At 26.3% G+C, this 21,209-nt stretch overlaps 1 protein-coding gene across 2 annotated transcripts in view; it reads left to right on the top strand.

The window, feature by feature from the left end:
- Positions 1-502: 502 nt before the first annotated feature.
- Positions 503-21,209, top strand: part of LOC132929153 (allatostatin-A receptor-like) — a 169,701-nt gene continuing 148,994 nt past the window's right edge. The window contains exons 1-2 of one of the 2 annotated variants that reach the window (XM_060994285.1): positions 503-990; positions 16,200-16,739. In XM_060994285.1, the coding sequence (XP_060850268.1) occupies positions 835-990; positions 16,200-16,739 (696 nt within the window). In that variant the 5' untranslated portion in view covers positions 503-834. The remainder of the gene's footprint in view (positions 991-16,199; positions 16,740-21,209) is intronic. The other variant, XM_060994284.1, reaches the window with a different exon arrangement.

The following is a 21,209-nucleotide window of genomic DNA, read 5'->3' as shown; positions in this document are numbered from 1 at the left end:
AAAAAAAAACAATTAATGGTTAAAAAATGCAATTTCCAATAATAATCGTTTTTAGTCACGCTGTGCTATACGAAAACTTAGTATATATTATCGCCGTCGTCGAAATTCGCTTAGGTATTATATAATTATTATTATTATTATTATCATTGTGTAGGCACAGTTAACGGGTCCATTACCAAAAAAGGGCTATGCTTCTGTCATCATTGTCATTTGCGTACGAATATCGTGGGACAGTGGCGGTGACAACGTTACATACTGCCCGACGACGAGAGGCTAGCGTGCGTGTGCGTGTCCGAAAACGTGTGATGGGGTGGGTCGTAAGGGGTCGTTACGGCGCGTGGGTAGATTATATATGTATGTATATATACCATGGCGGTGTGAGCACCCGCTGTGCCCGCTACTCGACCATGTGGTGGGTAGGCGGGTAGTGGGTATTTGGGGGTGAGCGGGATAGGGCATGCGTTCCGAGGACGGGGCGTGCGCGAGGTGTTCGTCGCGTTTGATCACCGCGCGATGCGTGTTCGTCGCGCGATGCCGAGTAAGAACCACGGCAGTTTGTCGCCGCGCACCGCCAAACGCGTACGCTGCGCCACCGCTAGCCACTGTCCGTGCTGGGCCAGCTCGCCGAAACAATCTTCGCGCGAAAAGATACGACACTGAACTCGTCGCAGTCGTCGTCCCTTATTGCCGCCCACGCGCTGTCACTAATCCGCAACGATGATCCGTTAAATTGGCCACCGTCGTATCTGAACACCGCTCCTACTCATTGCCTCATCCCTTAATCCGACATCCCTCCCCTACGACAATACGGGACGTCCTCGCATCACCATCACCATGAACCCGACCGTTGGCGTGCCCACCGTACTCGAGGACACTGCGCTGTACAGGTACGAGATGTGCCGGAACATGTCGGCCGCCAACGTTCCATTATGCGTCAACAGCACCGAATATATTGATTACAACATCACCGACGACGACGAGATCCTCCAGGTATAAACGAATGCAGATTACGCGTGCAAACAATACTCCCTTGTTTGCTCCTTGTGGATTTTAGCATTTTAAACGTGACAGAATTTATGTCGAAGCGTATTCTCGTAGAGCTACGATCTCTGGTTTTAGATGCCTCATGGTGGTGCTACCCCGTGTTATAAATTATAATATTATGTAGTATGAATATATGATTATTATGTTTCACATCTGCTAATAGTATTGTGTGCCACGAACAAAACAATTTTTTGGGATCGCTCAATAATTTAAAAAATCATTTAGGTATGTCGATCTAGGCATATAAATATCGAAATAATACGTCATGTACATTTTTTTTGTTACATAATTATTGCATCATTCAAACTACAGAATAAATAATATAGCATCGACTGTGGCGTGATAATATAGTATACTTATATAAAGACTGATGGAGTGGTTATATAATTTAATCTCGGCAATATAATTGGCTATATTATTATAAATAATATACAGCTTGAAAAAGAAAAATTAAATAGTATTTAAAAAAAATATATATAATTTCCATGGAGATCTCAGATTTTAAATAAAATGTAAATATCTTCGATTTTTTAAAATATTTTTTTCTAAAGAAACTCATTTTATCAAATTAATATTATAATAATTAATAATACTATTTTCATTGTAAATATTACGAATAAATAAATAATATAATGTATGTAGCTTTGGCATTTATGTTTATTGGATAGGTATCAACAATTTTTCAATTTTTATCGATGGACATTTTTCAAACTACCCGAATTTCAATAAGTATTGGAATTGTTTTATATTTAAAGTTCCTATTATAACATCTGTGAATAATTAAAGTACTGTCGTTATTGCATAGATATCATTACGCACCTATTATTATTATTATTCTAGTTTTAATTGTAGGGAAATAACTATCATGACGACTAAGTTTCCGTGATATGTAATACAACAACATAACACCGTGTGTAAATATAGTATTAGATAACATGAAATAAACAAAAATATGACAACAGGTCCTCTAACAGGTAACCCCACTGCAAATTAAATATATTCATGATTACCGTAGTCACAAAATATTTTTAACTGATTTCTCATATTTTCAACGTATTTTTTCTGAAGTAATATATTTTATAGACGTTCATCCTAATTTCATAAATTATTTATTATTACTTGGTTGGTATATAATTTACGTTTTAACAGGGAATATTTTCGATAACACTACGACTTACGTGATGGTGCTTATCGTTTGTTGCTCCCATTGGTTCTGCACTAGAATATTGTCTTCATGACGCGTATTAAAATTGTAAATACTTCGAAAGGGTTTTCAATGAAAAAATAAATACCTAAACGTGTTATAGCCATTGAAACATTTTCCATACATCTGTATATATATATATGTACCAACTATATTATTATGACAATAGTTCTATATGAAATAGTCGTTATAGACATAGGTGATTACTTGAAAACTTTAAAGAGTAATCTCTATAAATAACACGAATTCTTTGGATTTATTAAAATATGCCTCATAAACAGTGTTGTTTGTTTTGGATATGTTATATTAAAATGCTCGTAAATGTTTAATTGTAAATAATTATTTGCAACATTTTTAATTATAATTTTATTGAGGCATACGTAAAATGCATATTGAAGGTCCTGTGAATAAATGTTAGTATTTATTAATAAATAGGAAGTTTTTAATACGATTAATTAAATTCCGATTTTCGTTAAACTACCTAATTTATTTAGTCGTAACTTTTTAGTACTAGGTACTGATTATATAATTAATAAACGTTAAATTATATTCACATTTTATAATGAACAATAATTGAATGTTTAAAATCTCACTAGAAAGTTTTATATTAAAATTGGATTTACTTTTATTTTATAATTTGACAAAGCACTATTATTATTTTATTATTTAAAATATTGAAAATTAGTTTAAGCTACATCTCATTTTTATAATACAATTAGTTAAATAAATCTTATTACTTGCCGATTGGTTTATAAATAAGAGTACTAACAGTTCTAAAATGTAAAAAATGTTTAAACAACATAGAAACTGATGAAAATTTGCTATCATAAAATATGTCTTATGTATTATAAATATTAATAAAGTATAATATTCACTGATTATAATATTAGGTATGTAAGAGATCAATAACAGAAAATAGAATAGATTCAAAGATTTTAAATTTAAACAAATGGGCAAGTGGGTATTGCTCTGTTGTATAGTAGAGATGGAGAGTAGGTCACTACTGGTCACTATAATGAATTTGTTAAATTTGAATACAATGACGGGTATCATTGTATACGAAAAACGATTCTGTACGGAGACGATTTGTCCGTCAATGATAATTAGTTGAATATATTATATTATTACCTATATTTAAATTGTAATATATCGTTATTTTATGCGATTTTGTAAAAAATAAAATTTCATACGCTCATAAAATGTTTTCTATATTGACGCAAGAATTTTTTTTACAGTTACTTGAAGGAAAACTTATGAATAACCTTGTATTGGATTTTTAACTTTAAGTATAAATTACAAACATTTTATGAATTTTCAACTTCAAAATTCCTTGCAAATTTTCGAAATTTTGATATATTTCGTAAACATTTAAACTTTAAATGCTTATAAACAAAAATTGTGACGAACGATTTTTGATTTTTTTTTACTACGATAAGTTCAACTTATAATAAACCTTGTATTACATTTTAAAGATTTTTTGGATTGCCAATTTTTTTTTATTGGCATTTTAAGAAAAAAAAAACTGAGAAAATTCGAAAATTTCTGTCTATAAGGAGCTTTAAAAAGGTCAAAATATTTCGAATCGTAAATAGATAACCATAATATAAAAATTTGGTGAAAATTTCAAGTATTTACAATGGTTCGTTTTTGAGTTACAGCAAAATCAAAAAATCGATTTTGTCAAAAAGTGGTTATGCGTAAAAATTCCCGTTTTTCAGGGTATTTTCCCGACGCTTTTGAAAACTACTGAATTTTCCTATTCAAAGAGGGGCTGAAGTCAAAAATCGAACCATTATTACTACTCCAAAACCTGATGATAGACACAAAAAAAAAAATAATAAATAAAAAAAAAACACACATCATTGTAAAATCAATACATTCATCACTCCGTTCAGAATCTAAAAAATAATGAACAAGATCACTTAAACTAAATCAAATATACACAAACTTCACTTTTATAAACAAGTCTAATATAAATTCATGAAGTACTCGGTAGATTGTGATAAGTGAGAATAAATTAAAATGTATTTTATTATAATTTGAGATGCGGTATCAAACTTTATATAGGTTCATATGAAAATTACATTAATTATACCTAGCTATTTACGTATACGACGCGAGGAGAATTATTAAGTAATTAATAAATCAAAATATTAAGTAAACCTTGCAATTACTAATAAGCAAGTAAAAAGAAATTGAAATATTATATTATTTTCCTTCAGTGTATTTCCTAATATATTTTTTTTTAATAACATTTTTAATATCACATTATAATATCCAAGTAGTAGAATTTAATGTTAATTTAATAATATGAATAGCCAAACAGTTTTTTAAAGAACAAGTTAAAACATATTTTACTTTTAAATAAACAAAATATTTTATAAGAATTAAAAAAAAAATTGGAATAATTTAAAATATATAACATATTTATGAAACATTTTTGAAATATATCGGTTTTAAGTTTAAGATATAAACATGATTTTACCATACAAATGTATAATAATATTAAATAATATATTTATTCACATTGTAGGCACATAATTTCCTCAACGTAAATATAATATCGTGTAATATATGTAATTAAAATAATGTAAATTTATGTAACGCTAATGACCAAGAGGCAAGAAACAAAATAATGATCGTTTAAAAAAACAAATGTTTTTTCATATAGATATTTAATAATTTAGTAGATCAACAATTTTTCACCATATCATTAAATGCATGATTGATTAATATATTTTATATTTAATTTGTCAGTAAAATGACACAATGTCCTCAATTCCTCATGTTCAAATAATTTCAAATGAAATTACTACAACAACACCCTGAATGGGTAATTGTAACCTAACAAGCTTAGTTTCGATTATACAAAATGCTTCTTCATTATATTTTAAATTAAATAGAATTCAATAAATTATAGCAACACATTAATAAATTTAACAACAACATATTAAAACCAAGAATGATACACATTAGTGGTAGCAATGATAAAATAACAGACTATGTATGTTTAAAATGATTTTAAAAACATCCATTAAATTGTATTGTTATGAAACTATTGCTATATGATAATCCTATTAACATTATACATTTTATATATCTCATAATAATAATAATAATAATAATAATAAAAAAAAAACTATAAATTAGAAATATTCATAATAAGAATGAAATAATGAAATATGTTTGACCATAATTTAATATTGATAGGTATTTGTATCAACTCTGTGTTTCAAACATAGATAAAAATATTATAAGTACTTAATACTTATACCATCAATATTTTTTATTAAATAACTTATATTCTAGCTTAAAGTTTGTAATACATCGGTATACCATAATACAGCCGATAAATCAATATTTCAAGTTAGTAAATATTTATTCTTTATACTTTAAAATAAAAACTAACTAAAATAATTAAATGTATTCAAAAGCGAAATGAATAAAAATTAATTGATAAAATTGGTTTCAAAAATATTACCTACATCAAGTTTATAAGACTAAATTGTTTTGATTATTTAATGCGTGTAAAGTACATGGTAGACTATACTTACTTATATAAACAACATTTTTTTAATGCATATCTGCATATGTTTCGATTTAAAAATTGTAATCAATAACCAATAGAATATTATACTTTCAAATTTTTAGTAAAATATGAATTAAATATATTATGCAGTTATGCTACAAAAGTTTTAAAAAATTGTAAGACTGTTATTATATATTTTGTATCATACTGCAATTACATAGTTAGATACTTAGATTATTTATCATAAATACCATATTTTCGTTGTGCATACCTATAATATAGTACGAACATTTTCAGTGAGGCCCATTATCTTCTTGAAGAATAAAAGAAAAATAGTACGATGTAAAATATAAATTAATTCAAATTGTTAAATATTTATACAAATAGCCTGAGCCGAATTATAAAAATGCATACACTCATACACTTTAAAATTTATATTCTAGCACTTATATAAATATGAAATTAATATGTATAAAATATTGTGTTACATAAACAAAATATTCAAAGTACGCTAGAGTAGTCTGGTATTTTGTTGAATATCATATTTCGAAAGTAATACATATATCTATTTTTGTGTAATATGAAGAGTTCGGTTTTAAATTAAAATAACTTACTAAAACGTATTTAAATAGATATTTATAACTTTTGTATATTCTTACATCAGTAATATATAATTAATGAAAAAAAGAAACATCTTTTATAAATATATGTGTAATAGCACAATAGTAATTAAATATTTGCTGTAATAAAGAGTGAATCAAAAATGTGTGATAGGTGATAGATATAACGTATAAACATTGTGTACTTATATCCTAAAAAAAATTGTTGATACGACTACATTTTTTTTTTTTTTGATAATTGTATTATATAAATGTTTTTAATAATATATTATATATTTATATGTATATAAGTTATTAATGAATTGAAAATGAATTTATTTTATAGTTATGATTTATTATGTTATAATAAATAATTTGAATACTTCTTGGAATATAAAGAGTGCTTCTCTTTTAGCCTAAAGATTAAAATTATAATCATATAATCTTAACTAAGTTTCGTTTATAATCGTTTTTATATGATTATTTATCATTGTTCTAAAAATGAAAATCACAGAATACATTAAGCACACCCACTGTTGTATCAGCTGTTTTTAATGTAGTACAATAGAAAATTATAGAGCATTAATGCTTAACATTTTTAAAAATTAATAAAATTATAATTTATACATGAAACGTAATATACTTATATACTTTATAATAATTAATTCATGATAATGTATATAATTAGGTACTAAACATGTCTTCCCCTTTGAAAGAATTTATCGTACTGTTTTTTTTTCTAAATAATTCACTTCACCAACTTGCAGCAACTACATTTTCATAGAATTTTATTGTTATCATATTATATAGATCATTTAAATTATAATACATTATGCCTAATTATGTTCAAAGTTAACTTTTTAACAATTTAAAATGAGATTATGGGTATGTTGTGCTCATTTAGTAAGATTAATTCGATTAAAAATTAATACTAGGTAATATGATTGGAACTGTATATACAGCTTTTGTCTTTATTTTAGTATTGTAATAAGGTGCAGGTGGATGTTTATTATACTGCTAGTTAGTGATAAAAATTAGCCGTTAATTTTATAATTTTATCAAATACAAAGGAATATAATTTAGGAACACAGCAATATTATTATAAAATGTATGATGGTCAAATTTTGGGGGAGTATTAGCATTGTAATATTTACAGTTTGAATGTAATATAAATTGTATTGTAATATATTAAAATATATATATATATATATATATATTTGTTTTTCGTTCATATTTGAGCTATTTACAGTTTTCAATGATTTTACAATTGTGATAATCATAAACAAAACTATTTTGAATTTAATAATTCAATTTTATTGATGCCGTTATATTATTATTTTAGTTCGGTCTGTTTTTAGTATGCGTTAATTATTTAGAAGTTCATACAATTTGAATTGATTGACAAAATATAGGAATCAGTCACAATTTTTTTTTAAAATCAATCTCAAGTTGGGTTTTATATACAACTACTTTTATCCCCTTTGTTTTTGTACATTATAAAGCAATACGTTTATGTCTAAAAGTCTAAAAAGATTTTATACTCGCTTTTTAATATACAATTTATATCTTATAATTTAAAACTGTATGAAAAACTGTAATATTTATTTAAATTTAGGTTTAAATTATAATAATTTTATTCTTAATTAAAACTTATATCACCAACTATTTATGCGACGAACCATGAGACGTCTTATGTCAAATGCCAAAACGAACCCACTTTTTAATTTTATTTAAAGTATTTTTATTTATCATTCTATATTATTTTATATTGCAAATGTTGTTATTAAATTAAAATATATATTGTAACTATAATGAAAAATTCCCATTAAAATATAAATAAATATTAAAAAAATAAAGATAGCGATCGCATAACAATGTAATGTTAACACTTCGTATCGCGGTTTATGATAATTGATTAAAAATAAAAATAAATTTCTAATTTTCTGAGATTGTATTGTCATACCTGATAAGCTATATAATAATATGTATGAACACAATAAATGTGTAAAATAATCAGCATAATACCATAATATACCAATAATATTTTCTCCAAATGTTCATTATATTATTAAAGAAATCGTAATCTCGTATACATTTTATTCAATTTTATGGAATGAATAAATTTTGCTAACATAACCTAAAATCGTTTTTTTTATTTTTATTTCATGAAGTATAAGATATGAATTTCCATTTTATGAAATGGATAAGAATTATTGTCGATATAATATATACCAACACCATATTCATTTTCACCTCAAAGATACATTTCGTAAACGGGATATCCCGTTCATGAAAAAACGTATTCACTAAATGGATGTGACATATTATTATACATATATATATACAATACGATATGGGATATTATATATAGTGGAAACATTGAAAATATTTGTGCATATTTTATAACGTAAACTATTTACACCAGAATGAATTTTTTTGAATTTCGTAAAATAAAACAAAATATTGCTTAGTGCAGGATTTATTTACGTATACCTACTCCTATATTTATTACTTATATAATATATGTGTACAAAATATCAATAATAATATAATTAAATAATATTACGCTAATTCTACATAATTGTCATTACATTTTAAAATACCTATCCATCTAAATTGAAATGTAATCCACCAAAAGGTTCACGAGTTAAGTAGGTATTTATTGGATACACCATACTACATTATAATAATATGCACATAGGTACTAATCTGCAGTGTGCTTGCGGGTTATGGAATTAAAATATATACGAATGCATTGCGAAAATCTCATTTGGCCTCTTATTTACAACATTGTTTAGCATATCACAAGTTCTAATTTAAAATAGGAGTTAGTTTGTTATTTTGTGCTGAGAGGAAACAGTCGGAGGCTGAGTCGATTAAGCGTTAGTGATAATAACCTGAATGCTGATTAATTTAATTAAACTAATAATAATAATTATTTATATAGAGTTTATGGGTTTTATAATGTATTGTTATATTCTAAATATTTAATATAAACGCCTACATATTATTATACAGATAGCAATGTTGGTGCATTGTAACTTCACATTTATACAATTTAATAAAACAGCATTTTAACTCTGCAACAAGAGTTAGGTATTTACTTTTACGTATTTCTATCGATATGTTATTTAAAACTGATGTTTATTATTATTATTAAATTATATAATTAATTATAAATTAAATATACAAATATATGATAACAGTATATATAAATTACCTAATATAATTTAAATTAAAAATATTACAATATAATAAAAATATATACTACATACATTATAGTATAATATAAAAATTAATTTACATGTAGTAATTTGTTTTCACAACTACAAAACAATTCAATTTATTTTAAAATTCTTATTATTTAATACATAGATATATAATAAAATAGTAATTTAAAAAAATATATAGATATACATTATAAAATGAAGCTTAACATTTTACAAAGTCATAATATCAACTATGAATTTCATCGCACTATGTTATTATTATTATTATTTTTTTAATTCATTTTCTGTAAAGCTCTAATTATTCTAAATTCATTTCTATTAGCAGACTTCATCCATGTGTAAAAATCTGTCTGCATAGCTAATACATTTTTAATGAAAATCGTAATATTGGGTTGTATCGAAAATTCACATAAAAAGAATCACGGTAATTTTTTTCTCTGTAATTTTGCTTCTCTGTTTTATTCCAATACTGGATGAAAATTTTACATCATTTTTATTTTATGTCTGTAAAAAAATTAAGGATTTTTAATTATATACCATTTCTAATAGTTTATCAAACAAACGATTTAGTGACAATATTTATATATGAATATGTATCTGATTTGTATGAAAAAAATAAAAATGCTAATTGTAAACAAATTCAGTCTTACGTGATTTTTTAATGTATTTTTTATTCAACTTTCATGGATTTTAATTCGGTATATTATTTAGAACTGATTTTATTTTCACAAATAATACATTTTATTCTTTGATTATACATTAAAATCATTTTAATATTCATATTTTAATATTTAAATATTTTTACAACTATATTTGCGTGACCAGTCATGAGGTCCGTAGAACTAAACATAAGAATTTATATAAATTGATTGATGTGTAATAATTAAATATGACGTTGCAGATTATAAATTTATATTATTATAGTAAATTTAATAGTAAATATGATTTTCATTTAATATTTTACAATATGAAACTAAATATTAATTCAACTTTTAATGGTAGATTCTTCAAAATGTTTTTCTATCATTATGTATAATAAACTATATTTTTTTTATAACTTTTAATAATAAATTGTGTATGATATTATATTAATAATGAATGAAAAACATTCTTGAAAATTAATATATTAATATTTTTATTAAGTTTATTCATACATCTAAAAACCGTAGATACTGGTATTTTTTATTTTATTTTTTTTACATACTCGAATGTAGGCATAAATACTTTCTTTGTTACAAAATAATAAAATATTATTAAAATTATGTTTGTTTTGTGATTTAGTATCAATAATAGTTATTATCAATGTTGAAGAATTATAAAATAAATAAATACTATATAATATAATAATTTTTGTATATTAGGTAGTTATTATCCATATAATCTAATACTTTATACGAGTATAATAATAAGATTAAAAAATTAAAATAAAAACAATCAATCAAATTTAAAATTAAATTCATTTTTAAGTATTTTCGTAGTTTATTGCGGTTGAATCATACATATTTTGAATTTATCATGTGTAATTTGACAACATTGGCTTTTTACTTAATTAAAATACAATATTATTTAATTATAATTGTGTTTATGTTCAATATTAATTATAAATTTAATGTAGCTTCATGTTAGCAGAATTTTATAGTTTTTTTCATAATATATTATACTCGTATTTTATACGTATGTCGTATATCGTATGTGGTATGTATATAATATATAATATTATATTATATATACGTGTATGACGTATGTGTGTTGTTGTATACTTCTATTTAACACAATTATAAGTTATAACAATATAGATAATCATAATATTATGTATAATTTTTAACAGTTTTAATTTCAAAAAAATAATCTACACTGGAAATACACTTCCATAAACTATAATATTCATATTCAAATTCTTAAGACATTTATAATCAAATAGATACTAAAGGTATGATTTTAGATTATTTTATTCATATAACATGATTTATAGTTTATTTTAATTATTTTAAATTTAAAGTTTGTATTGAGGTAATTGAATTTCTTTTGTTTTTATTTTATAATTATGTATTTTGATAAACCTAACTCAAGCATGAATATGTGATTACTCGTTTTATCTGTCAATGTTTAAAAAAGGTTATTTTTACCTTGACATTATATTACTAACATATATTAGAAATAAATTACAGATGACAGATATGCACAGAAAATAACAAATCAATGGGTATAATCATCGTTTATAATAAAATTAAAAAAAAATAAATAAATAAATACATTCATCACTCTATAAAATATGTAAGCTAAAATAAATTTAATGTAACATAGAAAATACTGATGAATTAATTTTACTACGAATATAAATAAAAGACAATATATCTGCAATACAAGAAACACGATTACTTAAATATATTATATAAATACGAGTTTATAAATTCAGAGGATATAATTATTAAGTACTAAAAATCATACATATAATAATATGTAATAATTACTATATTTATAATAGGTATTATAAATGTACAAATTTAAAAAAAAAATAAAGGATGTAAATAGCTTCGACTAAGCTAATAACCATGTCCATCGAAAATGACTTAAGATAATTTTGTAGTATTAATTATTTAATGATATGGTTTGCGGTATTCAGTGTGTTTTATTTAGTAGGTAATGGGTTAGTATCTTTAAATTTGTGTTAATTAAATTACAGTTGATATTGTGAGCGATTAGTAACTTTAATTAACATTATATTCACTAATGACTAATATAATGTTGTATGTTTTTCTCTATTATCACAAATTTAATTAATATAATAAAAAAAATACAGAAGGTATTTATTTATAATTTACGATAAATTGATATTTTTGTACTGAAAAAATAAATTCATTTAATAAATAATATAATGTCTAGAATGGTAACGTTTTAGTGGTCCAGATACTTGGATACTAAAACATTTTGTAAAATTTTAAATTAATTTTAAAATAATTCTATAAAACATACAGTGTCTTAAAAAAAAAATCTTTAAATACAAATTCAATACATATTATATTGTCATTAGTACATGGGTGCGTAATAGAAATAAGTAAAAAGGAATACGAAGTAAAAAAAAGAGAGTGATGCGAGTCCACCAATAAAAATGAAAAATTTAGGTTAATTTGTGATAGGTAAATGAACTATCATAAATAAATTATGGAATAACTTACTTATGTGTAGATATAGTGTTGTTTATATTTATTTTATGGATACCGCAGGGTAGCATGCAACATGTGGTAACTGGTAAACGATATACACGAAATATTATGCAGTAACGATAATGTCCTGTAGCGCATCAACAACCAATGACGTAGGACAAAACTGGGCCTTCCCTCGAATAAAAAAATAAAAAATTTGGTCCTAAAATTTTTGTTAGGTAAAACAGAAACTAAGTGTAAGGCATACCTGGCTTATTATGTTACTTTAAAAACACAAAATTAATATGTTTTAAGTTTTTTTTTAATTAGAATCATGTTATGTTCGATAAAAGATAATAATATGATAAAATTATTTAATTAATTTAAATTAATGATATTGAAATTATCAACATAAAAGATACTTAATATTTAATTTTTTTTTTTTTTAAATCATATAGCACTATGTCGCCAATTATTGTCGTATGATTATTTTCTGAATGTGGAAGGTGTATACTCAATAATTATAAACTATATACTATTATAGCTACATTTATTGTACAATGTAAACTGAAGAATAAATTATAATAAATATTATAAGTTTAACCCCATAGATGAAAACAAATTTAATTCTAAAAAAAAGTTAATCGTATAATTTATGTATGTATTTTATTTGAGTCTAATTCAAAAGTTTTTCACGTGGCATTTTTGATGAAATTTTATAAAGGCTCATAATTATAATATAGTTGATTGTATTTATAAAAAATGCAGTAATTTAATTTTCGGTGAAACACGATTGCGTACGATTTTTATCTGCAACTTTGAAGCACTGTTGCATTTGATTCGAACTAATACGTATCATTTGACGTAAATATAAAAGTTAATTTACGCAATCGTGTGGTATTCTTAATTTTAATATTATACTAATAAATTTAAAAAATTATAAATTATATTATGATTTTGGTAAAATATAACTTACTATATTTTAATAGTATATTATACAATTATACTCGTATACACTATATATAGATAATATATCTAATAATCATTGATCTCAACATCTCCATTGTTATTAAACTTGGTCTACACGACTATAATAGTAAAACTCGATATTTCTATAACAGTTGAATATGGATAAGAATGGAAAGAAAAAATAATATTATTATTTATTTATTTTAGTATCTATGTAGGTAAGATTTTTAAATTAAGTGTCATATATTTATTTTTAACGTTTCTGTACATGTACTAATTAAATTCATAGGTTTTATTAATATATGTGTTGTGTCACACGTATAAGTGCCACTTAATCAAATTCTCATTTATCAAACACTGTTTATGAAAGCTTATTTCTTGGTAATTTTTAATTTTTGGAATTTTAGCAGCTAATTATAAACATAAAACATTTAAAACTGGAGTTTAGATGTTATATAAAATAAATAATAATTAAATAAAAAAGTCATAGTGTGTCAATAAGTTATTAACTCAAGATATACGTTTTTAAGTGCTTAACCTAGATATTTGAATAGTAAGGCTTACATCACAACTATGAGATCAAATTTCATCTTAATATTGATAATATTCTCTGTATGAGGATTTTATACCTGATAAGTATGAATTAGATACACTTCGAATGTATAATTATATGTGTGCGATTCCTTATCTCATATTGTCATACCTATAGGACTATTAAATTTTACATATTATTTTTTTTTTGGTTCAACATAATGTTATATGGATGAAATATTGTATATACTTCAATTGTTATGGAATGATGTACTTGGGGTTTGACCAAATAAAACTCTATAAATATGTAGTTATGTAAACGTGTATCGTACCTATATCCCGAGATGATGTATTCTTTCTTTCTGTAGGTATATTAACGCCTCTATACAGAATAAACATATATAATAACATGATAAATTTAACAAATATAATATTCCTAAGTTGTGGATATTTCGAGAAATATGTCCGTCTTTGCATTAATTCCATGGAAGCTTACGTTGCTGGTGAAACGAAGAAAAACACGTGTATTATGTAAAAGATAAAAACAAAATGCTATTTTGATCCTAACTCTAGTTTCACACTCCCTATATTATAAAGATATATATTTTTCCTTTGTCTAGCACATTGGAATATTTATAAAAAAAAAAAAAAAACTGGCACCTCGAGGTGGACTTTATTCGTTCACGGCCGGTTCCGGTAAAGGCCATGGTCGGGTCGTCTGTAGGGGTAGATGGACCGCTATAATCCTCCGGACGAATCTCATAAGTCGTCTAACCACAGCCGGAAGGGTAAAAAAGGACTAATATAACGCAAACGCGCGCGCGTATGTAGGTATGGAATTATATTTAAAAATTTTTAAACGAAGCGTGTTGTCTGGAATAATGTTTAAAAATAATAATAATAATACCTCTATAATTGTTGAATTAACAACGATTTGAATACAATAATAACAATAACCCATAAAAAAAATATATATACATTTATCCTGGTATTTATAATATATATATATGTACATAAACAAAAAAATAGCTCGTATTGGTAAATAGTTGCGCACGGGTGTAGCTTTTATTACATTTGAATCCGACACAGTTACGAACACCAAAAAACGGTCAATATTTGGTTAAGGAATTTGCTCATACTTCTTTACTGTTGATTTTTTTTTATGCGCCGATTTAAAAACGACGTATAATAACAATAATGTTATGTATTTGAATGTTTTCAAAGACTTCACTGCCTTTCCGATAAATAAAATACTATAACCGACATGTCCAAAGTTGTAATAATATGTGTTACTTTAAATTCAAATATATATTTTCTTATATAAAATATAAATAAAATGAATATCAATAAATTTATCTTGGAAATCATATCTACTCTTCCCTTCACATCACACACTCACGCATCCACAAATATGATCATATATTTTATTGTGTTAGACATCATAATCATATCCAGAACAATACAGAAATCATTAGGCCAGAGCATGTTCACAATAGCACTTCTACGGGTACTCTACACGATAAAAATATGAACTCCGGCGACGTCGCTTTAAGGCTAATAATTTGTTTTATATAGACGGGGTTTGACTAGGGGACTTAATAATTATTTTGGCACGCCGATGGCCGCGAGTATATTATGACGTTTGTAATATTTTAGACTTTTACGGCGACATTTGTACAAATTACAATTACATACGTATATTACAAATTACAACTGTTACGTAGTCACACGTCCGCTAAACGTTAAAAGCATTTTAATATTTTCCTGAAATTTCGCGTAGGACTGTCGACCCCAGTACGACAATACATTGCCCGGCGCGGTGTGAGTTAACGTTTTTATTCGTACGCGACAACACATAACTAACAGTTATAAGTTATAATATAATATTATTATTATCGCGTGTCGTGCACACGTACATAATTTATTATTGTTGTTGTTGTTCCGGTGCAGGTGGAGCGCATCGTTTCGCTGGCCGTGCCCATACTGTTCGGCATCATCGTGGTGGTCGGGCTGCTGGGCAACCTGCTGGTGGTGATCGTGGTGATGGCCAACCAGCAGATGCGGAGCACCACCAACCTGCTGATCATCAACCTGGCGCTGGCCGACCTGCTGTTCATCGTGTTCTGCGTGCCGTTCACCGCCGTCGATTACATGCTGCCGTACTGGCCGTTCGGCGACGTCTGGTGCAAAATGGTGCAGTACCTGATCGTGGTGACCGCGTACGCGAGCGTCTACACGCTGGTGCTCATGTCGCTCGATCGGTTCCTGGCCGTCGTCCACCCGATCGCCTCCATATACGTGCGCACCGAGCGCAACGCGTCCTCTGCCATACTCGTCACGTGGGTGCTGATCGTCCTACTCGCACTGCCGGTGCTCGCCAGACACGGCGAGGTCACGTACACGTTCTCTAGCGCCGAGCACACGGCGTGCATATTCCTGGACCGCGACCAGAAGACCCGACCGGACGGTTACAACAAGCCGGCGTACCAGGTAAGCGCGCGCGTAACGGATATCGTCCGACTTGCATTTATGCTATGGCAGCGTGGTGGGTTGTACGTATAATGTTCAGACGGTAACACGATAATATAATATTATTGTAAAACGTCGTACGACGGTTATCTCGTTCTAACGATGACTCGACGCAATGGCGTGTGATGCCGGTTAAAGTACGTATAATCGATGTGACGTGATAATATAATAACACGCGTACCCCTTCCCCCAAATCGTATACTCGCACGAGTCGAATCGGTGGCTGCCCCGAAGTATTTAAATAAACTACCGTGGTATTGTTAAAACACACATACATGCAGCCACTAAGTTATAATTAATGTGGTTATTGAAATACTCTATATTATAATTTTGGTTTAGGTATAGGTACATTTAACCTGTTTGTAAATCCCCCGATCGACCACTTGTTACCTTTCAATGAGCCATCTACTATTTCCTACAATAAAGTTCTACTATGTGATGTTTTTTTTTTTCGAACATAACTTTCGTTTTGCGCAGTGTCACCTGAAACGGCCATAAGCCATTGTCTTGAACTTTCTTCATTCGATTTTAATACGTCCTTCAGTGGATAGATATCCTCGGCGATAGAAATTATTCCTAGTTATGTCCCGATGGGATAAGTCAAAAACTTTGGATCTCTTTGAAACGTCACTTAGAGCCAGTCTCCGTAAAGTGCATTTCAAATGGTCGCGCTGAGAACAGAGCACTGCGGGACGTCGCTCGATACATTCATCGTAAAGTCATCCCATTAATCTGCATACTAATACATCAGCTATAGGTAGTTGTTGATTATAGGTGATTGCATAAGTGGTAGAGGATCTAATTTTCTCGTAGATAGTAAAAATACAATTGTTTTTTGCATTTTTTAAATTTTTCATACATTTTGGTGTTATATACATTTTATTAGTATAGGTATTTTGTACATTTTTAAGATTTAAAACAATTTTTAATGTTGTACTAAAAAGTAATCTTTTTTTTAAAACAAACAAATCGTAAAAATGATAATTAAAGATTTATAAATATGAGCGCGCAAGCAGATGCTTTAAGTAGTTAAATAAGTTTTACATACAATATTATTATCTATTACAATAAAAAATACTGGAATTTATTTCTCAACTTATAATCAAAGTTCAATAATTAATATTAATTAAACAATGAACTAGTATATACAGAAATTATTACAATAAAACATTTTCATATTTAAATGACAAATATGTAACTTTAAGCGAAATATTTTAATTGTTATTTTATTTATTTATTTTAAGCGGCCGAGCCCAATATACAAAACTATTATTGTTATAATAATCAACACAATAGTATTCTGTTTAATGAATTTAAAGTTTTTTTCAGCTTCTGATTCTAGATTCCAATTTAGAGCTCCGATGTATTTTCAGTTTTTATGTATTTACTGTTATAGGTTTAAATTAAATCATTGCGCCGTGTTTTTACAAAGTTTTTTTCTAGTTTGATTGTAATTTACTTTAGTATTCTAAAAATCAAGTCTCAAGTTACGTCCATTTCAAACCTTATAAATACAATTTAAACAAATGGTAACATATACAATATCCTATGATACCGATTAACTGAGTAATATTTGCGTGTGCATGTCTGTTAATTTTTTCTCAAAAACGGTCATATGTACCGCCAGAGTTGTCGTGTCTTAGTGGTCGAGTAACTTGGACACTACAGAGTGTAAGTTTTGTCAATTACCTACTTGTAATGCATTTTTTGTATAATTTAGCAAATAATTTTTGTATAATATGAAGACGTATATAATAGGTAAACTTAGTAATAATAAAAATCAAATGTATAAACAAAAAAAGCAATGAGTTTAGCCAACTTAAGCGTAATTAAATTTCTTTTCTATGGAAAATTTTAATGCACAATCAAAATCATATTTACTTAAATTATTTAATTCAGCCATGATCATATTATTCAATATTTTGTAATTTTTTTTGTTTTAAAGACATAATCTTATAATACATAACACATCTTATAAGCATTATAATAATTATTTAAGAGCGTAAATAATCGTGAAAAACTACCTGCTACTGGTTTACAATTTGTTTTTATCTAGTATATCTAATTATTTGTAAATAGTTCTTATTATTCTATACAATAAAAATCTCAACAAATTTCGCTTTCTTTTTTTATTGTCGTCGCGTTTAATATTTTTTTATATTTTTTTTTGAAAATCGACAATGTTGTGAACAATTATAAGCCTGAACACGTTCGTAATAAAATCTTGTGCAATTTTTGGATAAACTTAACTCTGTTCAAACATGGTAATTTATCATAACCCCTAACCTTATAGGTATTGACTTGAGTGACGCACGAAGCTTCTGTGTATCACTATTTTACTGTCTGTGAAGGGTATACTTTCATAAATGCATAACTTATTACCTTTATATAATTTGGTTTTGGCATGACCGATTGAACTGGAAACTCATTTAGTAAAATAGTGAATTGCATCAAAGCATTACAAACAAATTGATGTTTTTAGAAATATTATAAAGATATTTATTTAACTTCAACGGCGTGTATGATAATCGATCGTCCTGAACTTAAATACTTGTGAACCATATTCACGGCGATGCAATGCAATTAAAACAAACCTACGCGAATATTGACAAAATATGGTATCTTTAAATTTCCTCTATGTACGTTCCTCCAAATTGTTGAACACATGCCATTATTATATATTGGTTTTAAAAATAATGTTCGCATAATAATTTCCAAAAATACACATTATAACTATACAATATACAATACACATACATATATGTACCTACATAAATAACTGGCAATTAAATTAATTAACGTTATTTATTTGACGGATACTGTGTAACTCGTTTGGGTATATTCATGCAAACAAATAAAATGTGTGTCATAAATTTTTTACTATAGTTAAAATAAGTAATAAATCATTTGTATACACATATTTTAGTCTTATTGAAAATAAATGAAAATTCCATGCATCACCTATTGGTAAAATAGAATTAACACATATATTTATTTTTAGTATTTAATATTTTATTGTCACTGTCATATTACGTAACTACGCACATAGTTATAATGTAGGATACGTTAAGCTGTCATTATTGTTATTGGAAAGTAATTTAAAAATCAATGAGAAAGTATTATATTTATATAAAATTATATTTTTGTCAATCATATTATATAATATTTTATTTAAATGCCTATCGACTTTGTCGTGGTGACCCTATTTTTTATTATTATTTCTTAGATAAAATTGTTTTTATTTTTAATGTTCAAGTGAAAACTTAATTTTTATTATTTCTACTAAAATTAAACTTATAAATCCAGTATTCAACACAGTAAAATATTATAGGTATTTAATGCATATTCAAGTATTTATAAATATAAAATTAATTTCAATGTTTATCTAATAATATTTTTTTTAAATTATAAAAAGGTAAATGAACAATTTTCTTATTTTTCTTCCGGTATTATTTTAATATAGGTATGTAATTTAAGTCCACGATTCTTTAAATTTCTACGGTATTTCTTTTTTTTTTTTGCGATTTCGCTGAGTTTCAGAAATATTTGGTAATCAAATAATATAAACTTTTACAAATCGATATTACTTAAAAGTTAAAAGTAGGAAGAACAATAATAAATAATATAATAGTTTTAATTTATACAGAATAATCAATAAATTTTATGCATTTAAAAAATATTAAGAAATACAATCAATTTATGAATATATACATATTATACTCATATTCGTATTAAATTTATAATACCAAAAACAAACTTACCTAGTTAACATCGTTTTCCTTGGATATTAATTTTGAATTGGATTTACATTAAATTTGAGCATTAAAAACCTATAACTTAATACATTATATTATTTTTATATTCAAATGTAATAAATTATTTATTTGTATTTATTTATTATTTATTATTTATTTTTTTTTATATTTGGGGGGGGGGGGGGTTAAGCTAAAAAACTTGTGATTTGATTAAAACAGAGATTGAAATAGTTATTTTACTACCACATAATATAACACGAAAAAATTTCGGAGGGAGGGGGGAATTAACCCCCCCACAGGTACGGCCTTGCTCACCATGCATTATTATTTATTTATTTATGTGAATATTCATTGGTTGAGTGCATATTAATTAATTAAGGTGCTGCGGAATTATTTATTTTACTATTTTTATTATTATTATTCAAATAAACCGTGATAATTGTTTTCAAATTTAAATTATTTAGAGTCTATACTTGTTTTAAATAGATGCTATTATAAGGGAAAGTTAAATAATCTCCATCTCTCTGATTCACTAAGGCAATTAGAGAGTGTATTTCCGTATTATATATTACTTTGGAATTTGGATATTATATCACTGTGTAATAAATCATTACACTTAGGCATTTTCCTAACAATATTTGGCCCAACCTGAATCGTATAAATAAAATACACGAAA

This window comes from Rhopalosiphum padi, chromosome 4, assembly GCF_020882245.1.
Source record: "Rhopalosiphum padi isolate XX-2018 chromosome 4, ASM2088224v1, whole genome shotgun sequence".
Lineage (NCBI taxonomy): Eukaryota > Metazoa > Arthropoda > Insecta > Hemiptera > Aphididae > Rhopalosiphum > Rhopalosiphum padi.
Note: the sequence above shows the minus strand (reverse complement) of the source record. Positions and strands in the feature narration are given on the sequence as shown.